Source organism: Salmo trutta, chromosome 12 (genome assembly GCF_901001165.1).
Source record: "Salmo trutta chromosome 12, fSalTru1.1, whole genome shotgun sequence".
Taxonomy (NCBI): domain Eukaryota; kingdom Metazoa; phylum Chordata; class Actinopteri; order Salmoniformes; family Salmonidae; genus Salmo; species Salmo trutta.
Window position 1 is genome coordinate 5,440,156 of NC_042968.1, and position 26,395 is coordinate 5,466,550.

The 26,395-nt window shown below is 44.5% G+C and overlaps 1 protein-coding gene across 1 annotated transcript in view; it reads left to right on the forward strand.

The window, feature by feature from the left end:
• LOC115204088 (protein kinase C-binding protein NELL1) overlaps positions 1 to 26,395 on the forward strand; it is a 448,552-nt gene that overhangs the window by 321,587 nt on the left and 100,570 nt on the right. The window contains exon 13 of the mRNA XM_029769393.1: positions 8,476 to 8,601. Within this exon, the coding sequence (XP_029625253.1) occupies positions 8,476 to 8,601 (126 nt within the window). The remainder of the gene's footprint in view (positions 1 to 8,475; positions 8,602 to 26,395) is intronic.

A 26,395-nucleotide genomic window follows, 5' to 3' on the forward strand; every position in this document is an offset into this window, starting at 1 on the left:
CTGTTAGATAAAGGTAGATTTCCAATAACCTCAGCGCCGTAAAAGTTAGCACACACCTAGACATCTACACACACAGGCACATATTCGCCTTCCCAGAGCCCAGGCAGATCTCGGCAGTGGAGCACAAAATTATTTTTAGCCACCTACTCCCCTATTTCTGACCTACATCACAGGCAGAGGCAGAGAGAGAGAGAGAGAGAGAGAGAGAGAGAGATAATGGTGATATGGACAAACCATTTTTAAACGGTCAGTCAGACAGACAGACAGACAGACAGACAGACAGACAGACAGACAGACAGACAGACAGACAGACAGACAGACAGACAGACAGAGAAAGTGAGAGAGAGAGAGAGATTGACACAGTGAGAGAGACAGAGAGAGAGACAAAGTGAGAGAGAGAGAGAGACAAAGTGAGAGAGACAGAAAGAGAGAGAGAGAGGGACAAAGTGAGAGGAACAGAGACAAAGACAATGTGAGAGAGAGACAGAGGCAAGGTGAGAGAGAGAGACAGAGATTGACAAAGTGGGAGAGACAAAGTGAGAGGCACAAAGTGAGAGGGACAAAGACAAAGACAAAATGAGAGACAGAGACAAGGTGAGAGAGGGAGATTGACAAAGTGAGAGATTCAAAGTAAGGGAGAAAGAGAGTCAAAGTAAGAGAGAAAGATTGACAAAGTGAGAGAGGGAGAGATAGACAAAGTGAGAGACAGAGAGAGTGAGAGACAGACAGAGAGAGCGAAACAGACAGAGTGAAACAGACAGACAGACAAACAGACAGACAGACAGACAGACAGACAGACAGACAGACAGACAGACAGACAGACAGACAGACAGACAGACAGACAGACAGACAGACAGACAGACAGACAGACAGACAGACAGACAGACAGACAGACAGACAGACATAGAGGGGGAGAGAGGGACAAAGTGAGAGGGACAAAGTGAGAGAGATTGACAAAGTGAGAGAGAGATATTGATGAAGTGAGAGGGACAAAGTGAGAGGGACAGAGACAAAGACAATGTGAGAGAGAGACAGAGACATGGTGAGAGAGAGAGAGAGAGACAGAGACAAGGTGACAGACAGAGATTGACAAAGTGAGAGAGACAAAGTGAGAGAGAGAGACAGAGACAGAGAGAGGGACAAAGTGAGAGAGAGAGAGAGAGAGAGAGAGAGAGAGGGAGAGAGACAAAGTGAAAGAGAGAGAGAGAGAGAGAGAGAGAGGGACAGAGACAAAGACAATGTGAGAGAGAGAGACAGAGGCAAGGTGAGAGAGGGAGATTGACAAAGTGAGAGAGACAAAGTGAGAAAGAGATTGACAAAGAGAGAGAGAGAGGGAGTGACAAAGTGAGAGGAACAAAGACAAAGTGAGAGAGGGAGTTTGACAAAGTGCGAGACAAAGTGAGAGAGAGAGCTAGAGAGAGAGAGAAAAGAGACAGAGAGACAAAGTGAGAAAGACAAATTGAGAGAGACAGAGACACAAAGTGAGAGAGTCAGAGACAGAGTGAGAAAGAGACAAAGTGAGAGAGACAGAGAGAGAGAGACAACGTGAAACACCCAGGACAACTGTAAGAGTTTTAAAGAGATCCCCTTTTGATTTGAAATTAAACCTGACAAAACAGAGAGATGGGGGTGAATTAGAATAGTCTCAGTAAGCAAAATTAAGTTTAAAATACATATTTTTCCAGACGTTGAAGTTAGGTTCATTTTAAGTTCTGAATAAAAGGTGAAAATACGTATTTTCCAGACGTTTAAAATACTTATTTTCTGGACATTGACATTTTTGGTTCTGAATGAATGTTGAAAGGAAGTCTTGAGTAGAGTACATTTTAGTAAAGTAGGGTGCAATACGGTACGTTATAAACATATTTAAACCTATTCATACTGTACATATTACCCACAGACTCATTATGCACTACTTGAAACCTCTAGGCATCTTGAGGTAAGTTAATTGCAAACATAAATTCATACTTTGGGAGGAAATCTTAGCAGTGAGAGCGGTGAGAGACCCGACCTCAAATATATTCTTTAGATTGGGGTATAAGATATGGAAATTCACCTAGGAGCAGATCCCTTAAGTGTAGGAATTATACCGAGTCCCTTAAGTACTGGGAAAGCTGTCATCCTGGAGGAGACAACTCTAGTGCTCATAAACTGCTAAATGACACACACATACACACACACAGCTGTATGACTCTTCTCCTCCCTTGTCTGTCCAATTTCATTTCGTCACTAGTCATCCAGCTCCTCTGATAGCTCCCTTAACTCAATCTGGGTTTTAATGCTTATAAAGATTATTTTATACGTACATTAACAGAGGAAAAATTATGTGCGTAGCCTGGTTGTAATCTACAATGATACGGTATTACCTGGGTATTGTTGTGTAAGATCGTCCGGGCTTGGTGTGTGCCTTTCATATTTTCTCCCCCCCCTCTCCCCCCCTCCCCCCCCCCTCTCTCTCTCTCTCTCTCGCTCTTCCTCTGCCTCTTTTCCTATTTCTGTAAAAATGGGACCGAATGCTTGGCACTCACCATTGAGGAGATAGATTTGGGTAAGGCCCTGCGATAGACTAGCATCCTGTCTAGGGGGTGCACTTGTACATCAAGCTGCCTCAGGCTACAGAAACAAGAGATCCTGCTCTCATTAACCATTTCGGCTCGCACAAGCCAAGGTTTGTGGATGGCTACTTACTTAATACAGTATTGTACCATTACTGACTACTGTATAGGGCCCCCATACAGTACAGATTGTACAGTACAGCCCACCTTTAGCTTAAACATTGGTACATACAGTGCCTTAAGAAAGTATTGATACTATTTGACTCATTCCACATTTTGTTATGTTAGACTGCATTCAAAATGGATTAAATAGATTTTTTCTCTCACCGTTCTACACACAAAACCCCATAGTGACAAAGTGAAAATATGTTTTTAGAAATGTTTGCTAATTTATTGATAATAAAATACAGAAATATTTATTTGAAATAAGTATTCACACCACTGAGTCAATACTTTAGCAGAAGCACCTTTGCCAGCGATTACAGCTGTGAGTCTTTCTGGGTAATTCTCTAAGAGCTTTCCACACCTGGATTGTGCAACATTTGACCATTATTTCTTTTCAAAATTGCCTTGCTGAGAGGTAAATTCCTCATTTTCTCTAGGATTTTGCCTGTGCTTAGCTCAATTCTGGGTTTTTTTCATGAAAAACTCCACAGTCCTGAACAATTACAAGCATACCCATAACATGATACAGCCACCTCTATGCTTGAAAATATGGAAAATGGTACTCTGTAATGTGTTGTACTGTATATTCCCCAAACATAACACTTTGTATTCAGGAAAGTTCTTTGCCACATTTTTTGCATTATTACTTTAGTGCCTTGTTGCAAGTTTGATAAATGTTTTGGAATATTTTTATTCTGTACATGCTTCCTTATTTTTACTTTGTCAATTAGGTTAGTATTGTGGAGTAACTACAATGTTGTTGTTCCATCCTCCGTTTTCTCCAACCATTCAAGTCTGTAATTGTTTTAAAGTCCCCCCATGGTGAAATCCCTGAGTCGTTTCCTTCCTCTACGTCAACTGAGTTAGGAAGGACACCTGTATCTTTGTAGTGAGTTGGTGTATTGATACACCATCCAAAGGGTAATTAATAACTTTACCATGCTCAAAGGGATATTCAATGTCTGCTTTTTTTTTACCCATCTACCAATAGGTGCCCTTTTTTGCGAGACATTGTTAAACCTTCCTGGTCTTTGTGGTGGGATATGTGTTTGAAATTAACTGCTCCACTGAGGGACCTTAGTTGAGCACACAATTGTATGTGTGAGGTACAGAGATGAGGAGGTCAACCAAAAATCATGTTAAACACTGTTATTGCACTAAGAGTCCATGCAACTTATTATGTGACTTGTTAAGCACATTTTCACTCCGGTACTTATTTAGGCTTGCCATAACAAAGGGGTTGAATACTTATTGACTGAAGACATTTCAGCTTTTCTTTGTTAATTAATTTCTAAAAAATAAAAAACATATTTCTACTTTCACATTATGGGGTATTGTGTGTCGGCCAGTGACAAATCTCAATTGAATCCATTTTAAATGCAGGCTGTAACACAACAAAATGTGTTAAAAGTCAAGGGGTGTGAATACTTTCTGAATGCACTGTACATACATGCACACACAGATATGCACACACAGATACACACACACACACGTAACTTTACACACACATACACACACATACACATACAGACACACACAAACACACAAAGACAGATACACGCACATTCTACCCAACTCCTACAGCCAATATAATCACTTGATGGAATAATTTATTGGCCCTTGTAAGCAGACTGCTTTATATTTTTTTCATTAATGATGACTTACTACCTCGCAACATGTCAAGGACACTTCCCAGCACCAAGTTGCTGGTGACAGTCAAGTGCAGAGTAATTGGTGAGCACTTAATTGCCTGCTCTCAACGTGTTTCGCCTCTATGTAATTTTGTGTCTAGGCTTCTTCGTGTGTTCCTGAACGTTGGTCGCAAACAGGCATTTGCTCGACTCATCGGAGATGTTTGCATCGTGCTGAGTTTTCAAATTCAATTGGATGGAGTGGATAGCCCCTGTTGGTTGCAATGACTCACCTCGCTGCTAGTTGGCTGCATCATTGAGAGCATCACTGCTTGGTATGGCAACTGCTCAGGATCCGACAGCAAGGCTCTACAGAGGGTAATGCGTACGGGCCAGTACATCACTAGGGACGAACTCTCTGCCATCCAGGACCTCTTTATCAGGCGGTGTCAGAGGAAGGCCCTAAAAATGGTCAAAGACTCCAGCCACCCAAGTCATAGACTGTTCTCTTTGCTACCGCATGGCAAGCAGTACCGGAGAGCCATGTCTAGGACCAAAAAACAGCTGAAAAGCTTCTACGCCCAACCCATAAGACTGCTGAACAGTTAATCAAATGGCTACCAGGACAATTTACATTGATCCCCTATATTATTTATATATCTTTATAGTTTTGCAGCGATTCCCTTGCATTGGCTCTATGCACACTCACACGTACTAAAAGGACACTCCAAAACACACACACACACACACACACACTACATATGCTCACACACACACACACACACACACACACACACACACACACACACACACACACACACACACACACTTTCTAGCTTCATATACACTGCTGCTACTATGGTTATACTACACTGAGTGTACAAAACATTAAGTACACCTTCCTAATATTGAGTTAAAAAAATTATAATATTTCACTTTATTTAACCAGGTAGGCCAGTTGAGAACAAGTTCTCATTTACAACTGCGACCTGGCCAAGATAAAGCAAAGCAGTGCGACAAAAACAACAACACAGAGTTACACATAAACAAACGTACAGTCAATAACACAAAATAAAATAAAAATAGAAAAATCTATATACAGTGTGTGCAAATGTAGAAGACCAGAGCTCTATGGGCCATTATCAAAAGTAGTGCACTATAAAGGGTGCTGTGGCATTACCCAGTTGGGTTTATTTTACCTCTATACAATGTAAAGGGCGGCAGGTAGCCTCGAGGTTAGAGAGTTATTATTTATAAACACGCAGAGCACGTAGAAAGGCACTATTCTATATAAAAGTATTATTATTGGAGTGTTCGATATCTGAAGGAGGAGTTACAGTCATCCTAGAATGGGAAAGTAACAAGTGTCAAGAAGAATATTGAAATTAGCACCAACTAAACAAATCAAATTGTATTGGTCACATGCACCGAATACAAGAGGTGTAGACTTTACAGTGAAAGGCTCACATACAAGCCCATTCCCAACAATACAGAGTTAAAAAGGAAGACAAATATTTGCTGAATAAAAATGGAAATAATAACACAATAAAAAAATAACAACGCTATATACAAGGAGTACCAGTACTGAGTCAATTTGCAGGGGTACGAGGTAGTTGAGATAATTTACATAATTTACAGTAGATATTGGTAGGGGTAAAAGTGACTAGGCAATCAGGATATACACTGTGTACAAAACCTTAAAACTTCTTCGGGATCGGTGTCCCTTCCACGGGACGGTTGAGCTAACGTAGGCTAATGCGATTAGCATGAAGTTGTAAGTAACAAGAACATTTCCCAGGACATAGACATATCTGATACTGGCAGAAGGATTAAATTATTGTTAATCTAACTGCACTGTCCAATTTACAGTAGCTATTACAATGAAAGAATACCATGCTATTGTTTGAGGAGAGTGCATAATTTTGAATATGGAAAGTTATTAATAAACAAATTAGGCACATTTGAGGTGTCTTGATACAACATTTTTAACAGAAAAACCATGGTTCATTGGCTCAGTATAAAACTTTGCACATACACTGCTGCCATCTAGTGGACAAAATCTAAATTGCACCTGGGCTGGAATAATACATAATACATTTTAAAGATGATGGTACAAAAAAATAGAAAAGAACGGTTGGTTTTTTCTTTGTATTATCTTTTACCAGATCTATTTTGTTATATTCTCCTACATTCCTTTCACATTTCCACAAGTTCAAAGTGTTTCCTTACAAATGGTACCACGAATATGCATATCCTTGCTTCAGGGTCTGAGCTACAGGCAGTTGGATTTGGGTATGTCATTTTAGGCGAAATTTTTAAAAAAAAAGGGGCGACAGACTGACCAGGTGAATTCAGGTGAAAGCTATGATCTCTTATTGATGTCACTTGTTAGATACACTTCAATCATTGTAGATGAAGGGGAGGAGAAAGGTTAAATAATTATTTTAAAGCCTTGAGACAATTGAGACATGGATTTGTGTCATTCAGGAGATGAATAGGCAAGACAAAATACTTAAGTGCCTTTGAACGGAGTATGGTAGTAGGTACCAGGCGCACAGGTTTGCGTCAAGAACTGCAACTCTGATGGGTTTTTCATGCTCAACAGTTTCCTGTGTGTATCAAGAATGGTCCACCACCCAAAGGATATCCAGCCAACTTGACACAACTGTGGGAAGCATTGGAGCCAACATGGGCCAGCATCCCTCTGAAACGCTTTTGACACATTGTAGAGTCCATGGCCCGACGAATTGAGTCTGTTCTGAGGGCAAAAGGGAAGGGGGGAGAGCAACTGCAACCAATATACTCAGTCAGTTATGAAAACTAAGGCAAGCATTTTCAAACAGAAATTTGCTTCCTGTAGCACTAATTCCAAAATGCTTTGGGACACTGTAAAGTCCATGGAGAATAAGAGCACCGCCTCCCAGCTGCCCACTGCACTGAGGATACGAAACACTGTCACCACCGATAAATCTACGATAATCGATAATTTCAATATGCATTTTTCCACGACTGGCCTTGCTTTCCACCTGGCCACCCCTACCCCGGCCAACATTTCAGCACCCCCTGCATCAAAGCCCCGCCTTATCTCAGCTCACTGGTCACCATAGCAACACCCACCCGTAGCACGCGCTCCAGCAGGTATATTGCACTGGTCATCCCCAAAGCCAACACTTCCTTTGGCTGCCTTTCCTTCCAGTTTTCTGCTGCCAATGACTGGAACGAATTGCAAAAATCTCTGAAGCTGGAGTCTTATATCTTCCTCTCTAACTTTAAGCATCAGCTGTCAGAGCAGCTTACCAATCACTGTATCTGTACACAGCCAATCTGTAAATAGCACACCCAACTACCTCATCCCCATATTATTACTTACCCTCTTGCTCTTTTGCACCCCAGTATCTCTACTTGCACATCATCATCTGCACATCTATCACTCCAGTATCAATGCTAAATTGTAAATATTTCGCCTCTGGCTTATTTACTGCCTACCTCCCTGCTCTAAAGAAGTGCACTATAAAGGGAAGAGGGTGTCATTTGGGACGCTCGCGCTTTCTCTCCCAGGGATGGAATTCCACTTTTTTATTTTTATTGAACAGTCATAGAGGGATAGTGTGAAAAATAAGAGGTGAGAGTGTCAAAAGGTAGTGTGACAGATTTGAACCCACGTCTAAACACTGTTGTGGCATTCCCCCTGGGTGCAGATTTTGTTTTTTGCCATAGCAATACACAGCTGATTCAAATAATCCAGGCTTGATGGTGAGTTGATTATTTGAATCAGCCATGTAGTGTTAGGGCAAAAACCAAAACGTGCACTCAGGAGGGACCCTAAGTCCGAGTTTGGGAAACCCTGCACTAGACCACCCATGGCACAGGGCTTCATTTCTGCCATAAAGCTCTGTGCGTGTTCCCACAGATATTGACAACTCCTGTGCCGGAGTCTGGTATAGTGGTACTGTTGTGCTGCAGGCTCCAAACCACACATACCCCCTGGTGACAGACTTCTATATTCCTCCTTGGCCCCTACTCTCTGTCCCCCTCTCTACCCTCCAACGGTCACTAAACAATATATATATATACACAATTCAAAATATATTGACAATTCCTCTGTGTGGGTTCTCCTCTCTCAGATATCGATGAGTGTGCTGTTCAGAGTCACTACTGCCAGGCTAACACGATGTGTGTGAATGTCCCCGGCAGCCATCGCTGTGACTGTCTACCTGCCTTCATCAGAGTGGACGACTACTCCTGCACAGGTAGGTCAAATATGCACACACGCATACACAAACACTTTGAACATGTGGGTAGGCCAACACAAGCACACACACACATACCCATACAAACACTTCCTGTTTTTCCATACCACCTCGTACCTAACTTCCTGAGAATTATTGGTCATTTTGACATCTCAAGGTTGGCAAGTATTGTGTCTGGTAAACAGAGTGCACTCACTTCTCACGGGTTGTCAGTTTGTTTTAATCTGAGTTTTGTACAAAACTACAGAACAGGGGTAGTACAATGTTTCTCAGAGAAAGAGTGTTGATTTAGGATCAGTTTAGACTTTTAGATCACAAGGATTAAGATTACATGGACCCGGGGAGCTGAACCTATATCAACATTCTGAGAATTTGACCCCAGGTAGATCTGTGTACTCTGGAGCAACACACAATCTCCTTCAGTTGGAGAGGGGTCAGGACGCGGCTCCACACTGTAGTCAAGCTGGGGTCAGGATGTGGCTATACACTGCAGTTAAACATGGGCTGTCAGGTCAAGAGATTTCAAGAAACCGTTTTACAAAGGTGGGAAATACACGAGAGGAAGGGGGGGTCTTTTATCACAAGGCTGCTGAGTGTTGGAGATACAGCGCTTGTATCAGATAAACTAGCAAATTAAGTTTAAGGCACAATCCTGAATTTCGAAAAACAACAAAATGGAAGCCACCACAGCACTTGGTTTGCTGTACATCTGAGGAATGGGGCTGGAGAAATGTAATCTCTATAAATGAGATAGACCGAGCTATAGATGCAAGGATTGAGTCTGTGAGGTGAAACCATATTTTAAGGCTATACTTTGTTTCCATATCACAGATTGGGCCTTTGAAGTATGGAAATGTGTACACCTACTGTCTGTTGACATTGGCTGGGACTCTTCATCTGATTCAAACAAGCCAAGCTTGTGTTTACTTCCGATACTCTCTGATTTAGTGAAATCAAACTGTCACGTCCTGACCAGTAAAGGGGTCATTTGTCATTGTAGTATGGTCAGGGCGTGGCAAGGGGTGTTGTTTTTGTGTGTTTTGGGGTTGGTTTATTTAGAGGGGATTTGTTCTAGTTTTCATTTTCTATGTTCGTTTTCTAAGTGTGGCCGAGTATGGTTTCCAATCAGAGGTAGGTGTCTTTCCTTGTCTCTGATTGGAAGCCATACTTAGGCAACCCTTTTTTCCTTTGGGTTTGTGGGTGATTGTTTTCTGTATAGCCGTGTGCCTTACGGAACTGTTTTGGTCGTTTGTTTATTTTGTTTAGTGTTCTCTCTTAATAAAAAGAAAGAAGATGAGCACTATACCCGCTGCGCCTTGGTCTGTCCCTTACGATGCATATGACAGAACCACCCACCCGAGAAGGACCAAGCAGCGTGGTAAGGAGCAGCAGGAGAAATGGACATGGGAGCAGATATTGGACGGCAAGGGATCCTGGATATGGGAGGAGTTCAAGGCGGGATGGATTCGCCATCCATGGGAACAAGTGGAGGCAGCAAGAGCAGAGCGGCGACGAGAGGAGGTTCGATATCCACCGAAAGGCAAGGCTGAGAGGCAGCCCCAAAAAATGTTTAGGGGGGGGCACAAGGGGAGTTGGGCAGAGTCAGGAGGGAGTCCTGAGACAACTTCCCGTGGTTACTGTGCGGAGCAAGTGATGGAGCAGACACCGTATTTTGCGGTGATGCGCATTGTGTCGTCAGGGCGCATTCAAAGGCCGGTGCGAACTGTGCCCGCACCCCGCAGTTATCGAGCGGAGTTGAGCATCCAGCCATGGTGGGTTGTGCAGGCCATGCACTCCAGACCTCCAGTGTGCCGCCAAGACCCAATGTACCCTGTGCCTGCTCCGCGCACTCTCCCTCCAGTGCGCCACCATAGCCCAGTACGTCCTGTTCCTGCTCCCCGCACAAGCTCGAAGGTGCGTGTTACGAGCCTGGCGCCTCCTATGCCATTCCCACGTAGCAGACCTCCAGTGCGCCTCCAAGGCCCAGTGTTCCCTGTGCCTGCTCCGCGCTCTCTTCCTCCAGTACGCCTCCATAGCCCGGTAAGGCCGGTGCCTGCTTTGAGCACGCGGTCCGCAGTGCATCTCCCCAGTCTGGTGAGATCAGTTCCAGCGCCCCGTAGGAATTCTCTAGTGATGGTCAATGGTCCAACGTCTCCAGCAATAATCCATGGCATGAAGCCTCCAGTGATGATCCATGATCCGGAGCTGGTAGGGATGATCCATGGCACGAAGCCTCCAGTGATAACCCATGGCCCAGAGCCTCCAGTGATGATCCATGGCACAAAGCGTCCAGTGATTATCCATGATGCGGAACCAGTGGTGATGGTCCATGGCACAGAGCCTGCAGCGAAGGTCCCCAGTCCGGAACCTACAGAGACGCTGCTCAGTCCGGAGCCTCCAGCGACGCTCCCCAGTCAGGAGCCTCCAGCGACGCTCCTCAACCCAGAGCCTCCAAAGACGAGCCTCAGCCCGGAGCCTCCAGCGACGCGCCTCAGCCCGGAGCCTCCAGCGACGCTCCCCAGTCAGGAGCCTCCAGCGACGCTCCCCAGCCCGGAGCCTCCAGCGACGCTCCCCAGCCCGGAGCCTCCAGCGACGCTCCCCAGCCCGGATTCTCCAGCGACACCCCCCAGTCAGGAGCCTCCAGCGACGCTCCTCAGCCCGGAGCCTCCAGCGACGCTTCTCAGCCCGAGGCCTCCAGCGACGCCTCTCAGTCCGGGGCCTCCAGCGACGCCTCCCAGTCCGGAGCCTCCAGCGACGCCTCCCAGTCCGGAGCCTCCAGCGACGACTCCCAGTCCGGAGCCTCCAGCGACGACTCCCAGTCCGGAGCCTCCAGCGGTGGTCTGCAACCCAGAGCCTTCAGCGGTGGTCTGCAGCCAAGAACCTTCAGCGGTGGTCTGCAGCCCAGAGTCTTCAGAACGGGAGCTACACCCAGAGCCAGACCCACCTCGGTAGTGGGAGGATTGGCGAAGGGGGGGTGTAGCACAGGAACCATCGTTGACGGTGGCCACCCTCCCTTCCCTCCCTTTAGGTTTGGGGTTGGTTTTGTGGGGGTTTTTGTTTTGAGGTGCAGTCGGGGTCTGCACCTTTGGGGGGGGGGGGTACTGTCACGTCCTGACCAGTAAAGGGGTCATTTGTCATTGTAGTATGGTCAGGGCGTGGCAGGGGGTGTTGTTTTTGTGTGTTTTGGGGTTGGTTTATTTAGAGGGGATTTGTTCTAGTTTTCATTTTCTATGTTCGTTTTCTATGTGTGGCCGAGTATGGTTTCCAATCAAAGGCATTTGTCTTTCGTTGTCTCTGATTGGAAGCCATACTTAGGCAGCCCTTTTTTCCTTTGGGTTTGTGGGTGGTTGTTTTCTGTATAGCCGTGTGCCTTACGGAACTGTTTTGGTCATTTGTTTATTTTGTTTATTGTTCTCTCTTAATAAATAGAAAGAAGATGAGCACTATACCCGCTGCGCCTTGGTCTGTCCCTTACGATGCATATGACACACACACATTCCTCTGGGCATGCAATGCCTCCAATTAGGTTTTGTTGTGGTGGATTATTGTATGTATGCATGCCAAATGGCATCCTAATCCCTACGGTTTGTAGTGCACTACTTTAGACCAGGGACCAAAGGGCTCTGGTCAAAAGTAGTGCACTAGAGAATAAGGTAACCATTTGGGATACAGACTATGCAGATAGTGGTGTGCAGATTATCAACAGAATAGCTCATCAGCAACAGTGTTTTCGAGGCTGTAATAACGCAAAGACCAACTGATTACCACCATTGATTTGGCTTATTGGAAAATCACTCGTATTTTGGAAAATTCACATTTCCAAATGGCACCACCTCCTCTGTCATTTCCTACATTCAGCATGTCAGAATGTTAGCCAATTCTGCTAGGGAAAGGAGGAATGTTAAGATGTGGAAGTTATTTGTTTCAGGGTACAGGGAATTTGACCTCGGAGAGAGTTACTTTTAATTTCCTGTCCATTAAGTTTGTTACCACATGAACAGAAAATGACAAGTAACTCTCTCCGAGGTCAAATTCAATGTACTCTGAAACAAATAGCTTCCCCAGTATGTTAGCAACTTATGCTAGGGACAGGAGGAATGATATGCTGAATGTAGGAAATGACAGAGGAGGTGGTGCCATTTGGAAATGTGAATTTCCAAAAATATTAGTGATTTTCCAGTCAGACAATTCAATGGCGGTAATTGTACAAATCAATGGCGGTAACGAGTCGCTCTTTGCATTATTACAGCCTTGGAAAATGGCACCTTATTCCCTAGTGCACTACTTCTTTGACCAAGGCCCTATGGGGCACTACATACTGTAGGGAATAGGGTGCCAGTTGGCATGCACTCATAGAATAATCCCCAGATGGCACCCTATTCCCTTAGGGACATACAGTTGAAGTCGGAAGTTTATATACACTTAGGCTAGAGTCATTAAAAATAATTTTTCATCCACCCCACAAATGTCTTGTTAACAAACTATAGTTTTGGGAAGTCGGTTAGGACATTTAATTTGCACATGACACAAGTAATTTTTTCAACAATTGCTTACAGACAGATTATTTCAATTATAATTCACTGTATCACAATTCCAGTAGGTCAGAAGTGTACATGCACTAAGTTGACTGTGCCTTTAAACAACTTGGAAAATTCCAGAAAATGATGTCATAGCTTTTGAAGCTTCTGATAGGCTAATTGACATCATTTGAGTCAATTGGAAATGTATTTCAAGGCCTACCTTCAAGCTCAGTGCCTCTTTGCTTGACATCATGGGAAAATTAAAATAAATCAGCCAAGACCGCAGAAAAACAATCTGGTTCATCCCTGGGAGCAATTTCCAAACGCCTGAAGGTACCACGTTCATCTGTTCAAACAATAGTACGAACAACAGAAAAGGACCTTGTGAAGATGCTGGAAGAAACAGGTAGAATAGTATCTATATCCACAGTAAAATGAGTCCTATATCGACATAACCTGAAAGGCTGCTCATCAAGGAAGAAGCCACTGCTCCAAGACCGCCATAAAAAAAGCCAGATTACGGTTTGCAACTGCATATGGAGACAAAGATCGTACTTTTTGGAGAAATATCCCCTGGTCTGATGAAACAAAAATAGAACTGTTTGGCCGTAATAACCATCATTATGTTTGGGGGATGCTTGCAAGCCATAGAACACCATCCCAACCGTGAAGCACGGGGGTGGCAGCATCATGTTGTGGGGGTGCTTTGCTGCAGGAAGGACTGGAACACTTCACAAAATAGATTGCATTATGAGGAAAGAAAATGATATGAATATATTGAAGCAACATCTCAAGACATCAGTCAGGAAGATAAATCTTGGTCGCAAATGTGTCTTTCAAATGGACAATGACCCCAAGCATACTTCCAAAGTTGTAACAAAATGGCTTAAGGACAGCAAAGTCAAAGTATTGGAGTGGCCATCACAAAGCCCTTACCTCAATCCTGTAGAAAATTTGTGGGCAGAAGTGAAAAAGCGTGTGCGAGCAAGGAGGCCTACTAACCTGTCTCAGTTACACAGCTCTGTCAGGAGGAATGGGCCAGAATTCCCCCAACTTATTGTGGGAAGCTTGTGGAAGGCTACCCGAAACGTTTGACCCAATTTAAAGGCAATGCTACCAAATACTAATTGAGTGTATGTAAATTTCAGACCCACTGGGATGTGATGAAAGAAATAAAAGCTGACATAAATCATTCTTTCTACTATGACTCTTAAATTTCACATTCTTAAAATAAAGTGGTGATCCTAACTGACCTAAAACAGGGATTTTTTACTGGGATTAAATGTCAGGAATTGTGAAACTGAGTTTAAATGTATTTGCCTAAGGTGTATGTAAATTTCCGACTTCAACTGTACTTCTTATTTTAAAAGGTAGACATTGAGTTATGCCTAATATGGCAAATAACCTTTTCACCCGTACCAACATATGGGTGGGATCATTCTACAGTGGTCCTTGCAGCATACGCTCAAACCGGTTTGATTAGAATGCTAATTTAGAACATCCAGTTTTGATTGATGCATTTGAGCTGGCCACACTTTTTTTTCACTGAAACATTTTGCACAAACACAGTCCTTACAAAGCTATGTACTGAATGTGACCAGTTTATTTTTGGATGCAATGTTCAGACATTTACAAAAGAGCTAAAGCATAACACAATTATCCAAACTGGAAAATGTAGGCTACATTTGTTCTAGCGCTAACTGAAGAAAGATTGACGTAACATAAGCTGTCATATTTAGATAACTCTTGGCTGACAGAAACCACAAAATGAATTAGCTAATAGCAATTCCGATTTATAATTCATCACATCATTGGTGAGCTCAACATTGATCTAAATAATTGAGCAAAACACTAGAAATCTAAAGTAATCCGAAGATGGGTAGTTTGTCCACACCGCCATGTTTGTTTTTTCCGTATCAACCAACGATAATAAGAGGAGACAAGATGAGTTTGGTCTGTTGCGGTATGCATATTGAAGGTGGTATGTCGTATACTATCGTTCACATCCCATCATTCAATTCCAGAAGTTTACTCGAAGAATGAGTGAATCCTCCCTCACCTCCTTTTGTTGTAACATCTTTGGTCCAACAGACTTTATGTGAAACCCAGAATGCATTGTAAGTCAACAAACATGGCTCCACACTTAGGTGGAATTGGCTTATCTCATCATAATCAGTACAATCTTCAAAAAAGTATTTTAAACACATACTTTGTGTCCAATACAATATATGCACAAATCGGAATGCATGATTTGTCACCAGGACTTGAAAACATGTGAATAAAACAGTAAATAAAAAAATAATTACCACACAAAACATTTTCTGATAGTGATTTATTGATACAAGTGGTGCGTGCAGGCAGTCAATCACATAACCTCTGACTCCCACTCTGAGCCATTCAGTGTTGTTGTTTATGTATGTAGCTAGTGGGCTAAGCTGTAGCATTAGCAATGTCTTTCAAAGGAGACAACTCGCAAATGCGGATATTCTGGAGATTGATATAAATTCTGACATTAAGTCTGGGTATGAAAGTCAGGAATCAGATTCTGACAGTGACAGTGACAATGACGAGCTGCCCCCCCCCCTCCCCCATCTTGTAGCCATTGAGAACCATGAATCTGAGGACCCCTTTCCCACTGACAAAGTCCCAGGTCCCTTTGAAGATGCTGGTGTTGATGGTGACAGACCGACAGTGGTTGAAGTAAAGGAGACCTGTGGTAGCTGGAAGGCCGCCAGCCATTTCACCCCTCCTGGCTCTGCTGTTTGCTTTGATGAGTCCCAGTCTGGAGTGCAAAGCAGAGTGCTTCAAGCTGGGGCGTGTCCTGCTGCAGACACTCCCCTACGCCTCACTGCACTGCATTTTCCCTGTGAAGTCCCTCAAACTGCTGTTCAAGGTAGTCACACATGAAGGCACTGCAAAGTCTGCCTGTCTGGCACAAGGAGAAGGAAGCACAGGAGGTTGACAAAGTACATGTGTTCAGCTTGTGACACACCTCTGCCTTTCACCATACTTTGGGGAGTACCATATGCTCAAGAACTATTGAGCACATCTGCAGCAATTACTGACTCACTGACTTGACAGGTGACTTGACCGGCGACCTGCCATGATACTATGCCTTTAGAGGTGGAAATGCAGTTGTTGTTCAATCACTGCATGAATATGGATTATGCATATTCATAAGTTGTCAGTCTTTTCTTGCAGTTTTATTCCCTCTAAAACAAGTTTTTGTTGCTATTGTTCAACCACCACCAATACTTCACTAAAATAGACTACTATTCCATAAAGGCCTATGTGTTTTCTTGCTGTGTTTTCATCCAGTAAAACTGTTGAGTGTACGCTAGCATACAAAAGTTGTCCTTAATCTTCAGCTACAAAGATGTCAAATTCCAGTAATAATATTGGCAAATAATGTTCAATGCTGTTTGTATGTGTGGTTTCTGAAAGTACAGAATAAAATGTGACACACCTGGATTCGGTATTATGTAGCAATATTTTAATTTCAGTTTTTTACATTGGATAAAAGTAGAGACTCAGAGCTACAAAATGGTATATCATACCCTGCATTTGAAGAAACAATTGGAAAGTAATTCTGCTTTGAAAGTTGATCAACTTGTAAACTCACTTTTAAGAAAACCGTCTTTCAATGTTTTGGTACTACTATTGGAGAGCCCTTCTTTGTCTACACCCATTCAGCATTGTTCACACCCTCTTAAAGCCTTGCCAGGTACTTACAGACATCTAAGAGAGAGAGAACAGCTCCGTGGTTTCGCGTTCAGAGCGCACACTGGACGCTCTGGCCAATAAGTAGGGTTGTTCCGAAAGCTCTGACCTCACAACTACAGTCAAGCACCCAAGCTAACTGGCTAACATTGGCTAGCTACTTCCAGACACATAATGAGAGAACACCCCACTCTGACCATTTTACTCGCCCTTGCAGAGCTGGTTAGGCGTTTTTCATGTTATCCAGAGCATTGGTGACTGTAACTGTGCTGCTGGCAACAATTGAATTACGCTTTGTTGCCGACGTTTACTGACACCGGACATATTCAACAGGTGTTGAGGGTTAAAAAAAATCATTAGTTATTCTGCTCTCTGGCACACTAAGACAAGAGTCTTTTGTAAGAAATGTAGCTAGATAGCTAGCTAGTTAAACAGTGAATCCCAACGCATGACGTAACGTTAGTTAGCGAGCCAGCCAGTATAACTTGAAATGAAAATACTTTGTCAAAATTAGAGTGGAGTCTTTTGTTAAGACATAATATCTGAAAATCTTACCAGTATACATCATGGTTGGACGCGTCTCCTGTCTGATGCCATGAATGATTGCATTAGTTTGATGATGTAATCCAGACTGGCATTTTCTCCATCTCCCTAGCTATCATACTCGAATTCCACTGATTTCAAAACTCGGTCCTCAGAAAGTGGAGAGTATACACATAACGTTAGCTAGCGAGCCAGCCAGCTAACATTAGCTAGCTAACAGTATACTTTAACTTGACATTAGGTTTATGCAGTTTTACTACGAGATATAATATGTTTTAAAGTCGTGTTCGACATGATTATTTAAACATACTGACCAGCTCCAATAGACAGATGTGTGCTATATGGTAGACCAATCCAAACTCATCTCTCGGCATGTCCAACCCACTCATTATCTCAGCCGATCATGGCTAGCGGGAAGGTTGCTCGCTTTTTCTGTGGCTAAACCAACTAGGCTCGTAATTTAACAATTTTATTCGTATTTACAGATGGCATACAAGTTTGATATTAAGGCACGTGAAAGTGTACATGTTCGAGAAGGCATTTCTGTCCAAAAAAATGCATTTTGATAAAAAAGAATGTTCAGATAGCTCTCTTGTGAAGTCGTGACTAGTTTCCTGAATCGGGTCACAAATTGAATTATTAGTCTTTAGAATACAATATCAGGATATAGCAATAAAACAATATTACAAAGAAGTACCATAATAACACTGTTATAAAAATTATATATTGCATTGACAAAATCACAAATATGAGTTATATAACAGTAGAAAACATTAACTGTTGAGCTCCTTAAGGGGGCAGGGCAGAACTATGCTAAAGAGGCCAAATGAAAACAAACCATGGTCATAATGCTAGGGTAGCTTCCAAAGACAACACAAGCTAATACTTTTCTGACGCAATTAGTATTGTTTCACAGAGCTAATAGAAGAATGTAACTAGCTACATAAGCACAATTGAGTATAACACCATAAAAGTTATGAAATTAGTAACGTTACCTCGCGTGTCCGCGGTTATAAGGAATACACACAAATATATTATGCTCCATACATACAGTGACACAACATACATTAACTTTTATAATGTAATAAGGCACTTACTTTGACAGAAACACACACATGTCCAAAGTTATTATCCTGTAGGCGATGCAGGCATCAGCCGGAAAATGTCTGCATACTTGATCTTTGGAAACAATGGGGAAGTGCTTGGGGAAGTTTGTCCGGCTCAGTAATGCCTAAAAAATCAATGTTCCGCAAAAGTGAAATAGCCTAATTTTATGTGAATTAATGAGGAGGCAGAACACAACTCAATTCAAACTGTTGTTAGAAAATAAAACTTGTTAGAGAATCATTTGAAATTGACAAGTTCAAACAGCCTATAAATAAAAACAGGCAGCGTGCCTTGGTTTGAGGGCAGCGCGGATTAACTTTCCTATTGCGTAACAATCACATTTTGGAACAGTGAGCGCATTCTGACGTCATGTGCATAAAAAAAAAACATTGCTGGGGCGACCGTTAGAGATATTTGGAAGTTATGAAAAGGTTCAAATAATTTTTCCAAAATGAATTATTGTTACCCAATTTGGGTCATTTTGACAACCCATCGCTTGGTCAATACTGGTCAAACACAGCATTGGGTTAATTCAACCCAGTGGGGTTGGGTTGTGCTTCTAACCCAGCGCTTTGGGTTGAGCACTTGACCCGGCTGCTTTTGAAGCACATATCCAGTGCCCCAAGCAATGTACTTTTCTCCGACTGTAAACACCTGTGAGCAGTCCCCAAGAGCTAACACAAATGGTTAGGGTCTGGTTAGGGTCCACCTGGTGCAAGTACTCAACCATGTTGGTCCAAACAGAAAACAACCCAACTATTGACCCAATGCAGCAATTGGGTCGTTCAAACAACCCAGCATTTCTTAGGGAGTTAGCCATGCATGCAAGAAGCCTTGACCTGTCTGGTGCGCACGCATATTTATCTGTCCTTAGTTTGATTGAAGGTCTCAATCTGTATTTTTGCAAAAATATGATAGCTAACGTTAGCTAGCTAAGAGCTAGACAGTCAGTGGCGCTGACAGATTGAAACTGGTATCAACAAAATGTGTTTCATTCTATCCCATGAGACATGGCATCATTTAGCTAATAAAAGTTTATTAGGAAGTTGAATCAAGAAATTAGAGACTGACAGGACAACTTTGGTAGGTAGCTAGCTTGAAAGCTTGATTTCAATTTTCCATCAGATTTTTCTAATCCCCCTTAATGGTCATCAACGGTTACTGGTCTTAGAATTCATGTGTTCATCAGAAACGGCTTCTGGTAAACTGTTTGCCACAGATTCAAAACTAATATCGCGAACCATCGCATTTAAGGCAAGGTGACTGGGAATATGGCCAAATACAAAGAGTGTACAGTGAAGGAAAAAAGTATTTGATCCCCTGCTGATTTTGTACGTTTGCCCACTGACAAAGAAATTATCAGTCTATAATTTTAATGGTAGGTTTATTAGAACAGTGAGAGACAGAATAACAACAAAAAAATCCAGAAAAACGCATGTCAAAAATGTTATAAATTGATTTGCAATCTTTTTGGCATTTGCTGTATGATCGATGACAATCTCCATATTGCAAATGTACGGTCCCTTACTTACCATGGGCTCAAGCTGGGGATTATCGCCGCCCGCAGTGGGAGATCGAGGCGGCGAGAGCTGAGAGGCGCTGGTATGAAGAAAGGGATCGCAACAGGCACGAGAGGCAGCCCCAAATTTTGGCACACGGGGAGTGTGGCGGAACCAGGAAGGAATTCTGGGCCAAATCCCCATGCTTATGGCAGCCAGCGCAGTACTGGTCAGGCACCGTGTTATGCGGTAAAGAGCACGGTGTCCCCAGTACGCGTTCATAGCCCGGTGCGCTATAGGCCAGCCCCCCGCAAGTGCCATGTGAGTGCAGGCATCGAGCCAGGATGGGTTGTGCCAGCTCAGCGCGTCTGGTCTCCAGTGCGCCTTTTCGGGCCAGGGTATCCTGCACCGGCTCTGCGCACTGTGTCTCCAGGGCGCTGGGAGGGTCCAGTTCGCCCAATGCCTGCTCTCCGCCCGTGCCGGGCCAAAGTGGGCAGTCAGCCTGGAGTATGGGTAAAGAGCGTAAAGGCTAGAACTCCAGTGCTCCCCCACAGCCCGGTTTATCCTGTGCCTCCTCCTCGGACCAGGCCTTCAGTGGATCTCTCCAGCCAGGTCCGTTCTGTGCCACCTCCCAGGACTAGGCCTCCAGTGGGTCTCCCCATCCTGGTTAAGCCTGTGCCTCCTCCTCGGACCAGGCCTCCAGTGGGTCTCCCCATCCTGGTCCGTCCTGTGCCTCCTCCTAGGTCCAGGCCTCCAGTGGGTCTCCCCATCCTGGTCCGTCCTGTGCCTCCTCCTAGGACCAGGCCACCAGAGGGTCTCCCCATCCTGGTCCGTCCTGTGCCACCTCCCAGGACTAGGCCTCCAGTGGGTCTCGCCAGTCCGGAGCCGCCAGAGCTGCCCGCCAGTCCGGAGCCACCAGAGCTGCCCGCCAGTCAGGAGCCGCCTGCCAGTCAGGAGCCGCCAGAGCCGCCCGCCAGTCAGGAGCCGCCAGAGCCGCTCGCCAGTCAGGAGCCGCCAGAGCCGCCCGCCAGTAAGGAGCCGCCAGAGCCGCCCGCCTGTCCGGGGCCGCCAGAGCCACCCACCTGTCCGGAGCCGCCAGAGCCGCCCGCCTGTCCTGAGCCGCCAGAGCCGCCCGCCTGTCCAGAGCAGTCAGAGCCGCCCGCCAGCCCGGTGAGTCCTGTGCCTACGCCTAGGGCCAGGCCTCTGTCATGTCTCCCCAGCCTGGTGAATCCTGGGCCAGTGCCGCCAGAGCCGCCGCCAGACTGGTGAGTCCTGTGCCTGCGCCCAGGGCCAGGCCTCCTTCATATCTCCTCAGCCTGGTGAATCCTTGGTCAGTGCCGCCGGAGCCGCCAGGGACACCCGCCAGCCGGGCGCAATCAGGGTCGCCCGCTAGCCGGGTGCAGCCATGCCGCCCGCCAGCCGGGCGCAGCCATCGCCGCCCGCCAGTCGGGCGCAGCCATCGCCGCCCGCCAGCTGGGCGCAACCAGGGTCGCCCGCCAGCCGGGCGCAACCATCCCGCCTGCCAGCCGGGCGAAACCAGGGCCGCCCGCCAGCCGGGCGCAGTCAGGGTCGCCCACCAGACCTTCGGCGCGGCCAGGTGCGCCACCTAAGAGGGCCCGCCAGGGTCGCCCGCTAGCCGGGTGCTGCCATGCCGCCCGCCAGCCGGGCGCAACCAGGGTCGCCCGCCAGCCGGGCGCAGCCATCGCCGCCCGCCAGTCGGGCGCAGCCATCGCCGCCCGCCAGCCGGGCGCAACCAGTGTCGCCCGCCAGCCGGGCGCAACCATCCCGCCCACCAGCCGGGCGAAACCAGGGTCGCCCGCCAGCCGGGCGCAACCATCGCCGCCCGCCAGCCGGGCGCAACCAGGGTCGCCCGCCAGCCGGGCGCAGCCATCGCCGCCCGCCAGTCGGGCGCAGCCATCGCCGCCCGCCAGCCGGGCGCAGCCATCGCCGCCCGCCAGCCGGGCGCAACCAGGGTCGCCCGCCAGCCGGGCGCAGCCATCGCCGCCCGCCAGCCGGGCGCAGTCAGGGTCGCCCACCAGACCTTCGGCGCGGCCAGGTGCGCCACCTAAGAGGGCGAAGCCAAGGGTGGAGCAGAGGCCACGTCCCGCACCTGAGCCGCCACCGTAAGAAGGCCCACCCGGACCCTCCCCAACAGAGTCAGGTTTTGCGGCCGGAGTCCGCACCTTTGGGGGGGGGGGGGTACTGTAACGCCCTGGCCATAGAGAGGGGTTTTTTGTTCTTATTTTGGTTAGGCCATGGTGTTACATTGGGTGGGCGTTCTATGTTCCTTTCTCTATGTTTTTGTATTTCTTTGTTTTGGGCCGTGTGTGGCTCCCAATCAGCCACAGCTGACGCTCGTTGTTGCTGATTGTGGGTCACACATAAGGAGCATGTTTTTCCTTTGGGTTTTGTGGGTAATTGTTTCTGTTAGTGTTTTGCACCTGACAAGACTGTTTGGCTGTCGGTTTTCTTGTTTTGTTTGTATAGTGTTCTTTCTTTATTAAATATTCAATGAACACTAACTCCGCTGCACCTTGGTCTACTCTCTCTCACGACAGCCGTTACAGTCTTGGAGCAGCCTCTGGGATAAGTTAAATTGCCGTCGGGGGGTACCAACAAAATTGCCCTGGGGGGTTCCAATTCGGGAAAGTCGTAGACCTGGTTGTAATGCTGGTGACTTACCACCACTCTGATATCTAAAAGTTCTTTCCGGCTGTATGTAATAACACAAAACACATAGTGGGCTAATAATGTAAGAAGTTACACAACAACCAAAAAATACTGCAAAGTTGCTTAGGATCTAGAAGCAGAGCTGCCATGTCTGTCAGCACCATCTTACAAACAATTGTAATTCCAAATTCAGTGAATTCCAAATAAAGGCAAACTGGTCTGCAATTTCATTCAGGAGGTTTATTTTTTATGTGAAACTACTGTTGTGGTATCCAACAACAATGTTCAAGAGAGGAAACAGCTGTGTGTGTGAGTGTGTGTGTGTGGGCATGTGTGTGTATTGTATGTTTATGGTCTGTATCTCCAATACAATGTAAATATTCTGAGTGTACCCACAGTCCTTGTTCCTTTCTGAAAGACAATGAATTGAGACCTTAGTCTACAAGTCTACAGCCTTGTAGCTATTCAAACCATCCCAATAGTGGTTCAAATCCTCAAAGGATGCTTGGAGTGATGTGCTTTGTCTCTACCATTTTGACCTTTTGTGTTGTGTTGTCATGTTCTGTTGCTACCATGTTTTGTTGTTGTCATGTTGTTTCGCTGCCATGCTGTGTTGTCATACTGTAAGTCTCTCTTTATGTAGTGTTGTGGTGTTTCTCTTGCTGTAATGTGCTTGGTTTCCACTGTTGGTAACACTTTAATTGACACCCAGCATCATAACACTTTATGACATGGTCATAACCAATATTTCAGCAGCTGACATAACTTGTCTTAACCTGTCATAATATGGTCATACCACTGTCATGACATATATTTAGACCTGTTGTGAAATATATTGTGTTAGTGTATGGCTGTTTATGACACCTACAGTGGTTCCTCCTTTAAAAGTTTGAAGCCTAGAGGTACCCAGCGTCATTGCTTCATTGCTCCAGACCACCACAAGGGGGAGTTAGAGCACTCATTATGCATTTGGGTCCAAAGGTTTTTATATGACCAATCATATTGAGTGGTTCCAATGACGAATTTGATGCGGGTCACCCGTCCCTGGTGACTTCAGCAAAGATGGCTGACAAAACATTACGGGGAAGCAAATGTATGTAGTTATAACGTCATACAGAGTCAAGCAAAACATTTACAATTCAGATGAATATGTTAGTTAATGTAGAGACAAACGATTGTGCATATTTTTTGTAATTAAGTTAATTTACAAAAATCGCTATTTAGCAAGTTTTTTTCAGCCGTATCCAATAGCAGGTGTATCAAACTCATTCATTATAGCATGCAGGGAGCAGGTTTCGAACCCTCAACATTCTAGCCCAAAGTCCAGCATGCTGTCGACTGTGCCCAATGTATTAATTGGGGTTGGGGCCAACTGTGGCTAAAAACACTTTGTCAAATGTAATCTTTAACGTGGAAAGGGGAAAAAGCATTATTATTAGTTTTTCACAAGCATAGCAGGATGGTCTATTAGCTGAGCAATAGACTATTCAACCTTTACTAAAGAATTGTATAATAGCTCACCTCCCCAACTTGAGCTAGGTGTGAAACCCTCCCTCCTCCCCAACTTGCAACAAATCATTTTCAGGAGTATCTACAAAAAGCAGCGGAGATGCGCAATAGGTTTCTAAGAAGAGGCTATTCTCCACAATGTGTGGATGAAGCTCTTAATTTGGCATTGGGGAAACACAAGATGAACTGCTACAAAAAAGACCGCTAAAGCTAAAGATCACTCTGTAATGTTCACAACTACATATAGTTTGAACTCGCGAAAAGTGGGAGATGCGATCAAGAAACACTGGCATGTTTTATTTATGTGATAAATTGGTCCATGCCAACTGCCACGCACAAAAGAAAATCAGCTAGAATGTTTTGGGATTTTCACCCTCCAAACATTATTTCCTGAAGGTCTTAATGATGAAATGCTTATGTTATGTTGAAATGCTTATGTATGTTATGTTGTAAATTTGAACATGAATTATACCCCTATTTCAGATTACTCTGACGTTTTTCTTAAACTGTGCCCAGTGATTTATGAAAACTTGCTTGGTAGGTCGATGTCCTCATTGTGGTTTTACAGACGTGTTTAAAACATTTTATGTACACACTTTATTTTAATATTTATGAAATGCATTTTGTTATATTTGTTAACACTTATTTGTTTTTCCTTCACCTCCAACCCCTTTCCATGCGTGGAACGGATGTGGGTGTGGCTAGGTCTACATAAGGGTGCTAATTAAAAAAAACTCACAAAAGCTTTGACGAAGGCCGTGAGGCTGATACGTAAAGCTTATTAAAGATCAGTGATATGATCAAGAACAGTGTGCGGGTTCCCTCTTTTTCCTCATCTTATCCGGCTGTTGCCATGCACCTGCAAAAAAAGATAGCTCAGATGTGCGAGTGCCTTTTGAATTTGACTTTACAAACAACTAAAGGGCTTAATTGGAGTCTATTTCTTTGGAGCCTAGACCTATGCAAAATAACTTAGCCTACCTCAGCCAGTTATGAGGCTTAACAGCGTAATAGAAGTAGGATTTCTTTTATTAGTCCTACTTACAATTGCAACTGGTAAAAAAAGTAGTATCCTACATAAAACAATCATTTAAAGAAAATAAGTCTTTACGTTCAAACTTAAACAATGTAACTAAAGAGAAAGCGCACATTTGTAATTCCCAAACTCTAAAAGTAATTGGAAGGGTAGATAAAAATTATACATTAACACATTAACTCTGTATTGATTCAAATGAGTTGACAATTTAATTGTTTCTCTATGGCTGGGTGCTCCCATAACTGGCTAACACTTTGGTCTCTCTGGTCAAGTGATTGAGATCACGTTTTGTATGGTGTAATCTACTAATGCAAATGCCTCGGCCAAATCGCTAGGCAGTGTACAAAGCTGTCATCAAAGCAAAGGATGGTTACTTGAGGAATCTCAAATATAAAATATATTTTGATTTGTTTTACACTTTTTTTGGTTACTACATGATTCCATATGTGTTATTTCATAGTTTGATGTCTTCACTATTATTCTACAATGTAGAAAATATTCAAAATAAAGAAAAACCCTTCAATGAGTAAGTGTTCTAAAACTTTTAAGCTGTAGTGTATATCTTTGTCCTTTTTTGTCTGTCAAAAGTACAACTCATGTCAACCATTTTCAGACGAGTTGCATGGAGGTACGTGAAAAGACGGACCGTTTGTGCGTTGTTTTGTCCCAGTGAAAAAGTATTGGCTCCACCCAATATTCTCTGACATAAAATTTCAGTGTGTCGATGGCCTAACTATAACCAACTATTAATTCCTGCCTTTCACCCATCAATCCATCGACCCACCCATCTGTCTCATGAGCATTGCCAATCTGCTGTTTGAAAATGGTAAGACAATAGTTGCCGATAGTAGAAGCCCTTTTACACACGCAGCTCCATGATATCGCCATGATATCGCTCCGCCATCCATCCGCTCACATTACCGATGCAGAGACACAGATGTAAACTCACTAACTGTGTAACTCTTCCTCTAATACTCTTATAAAAGGCCCCCGTTTTCATATCTCCTCCATAAACTCCATAAACTCACATCCCATCCTCGGTGTTGATATTCACCTTCGCTTTATAGTTCAGCTTGAAGTGGAAATTATTGGGAGAAAAGTGCTAAATGATGTGTTTTAGTTGGTTTAGGTCTCCATAAGCACGACGACTCATCAATTAAGGGAAAGTACATTAGTCATAACTTGCCATG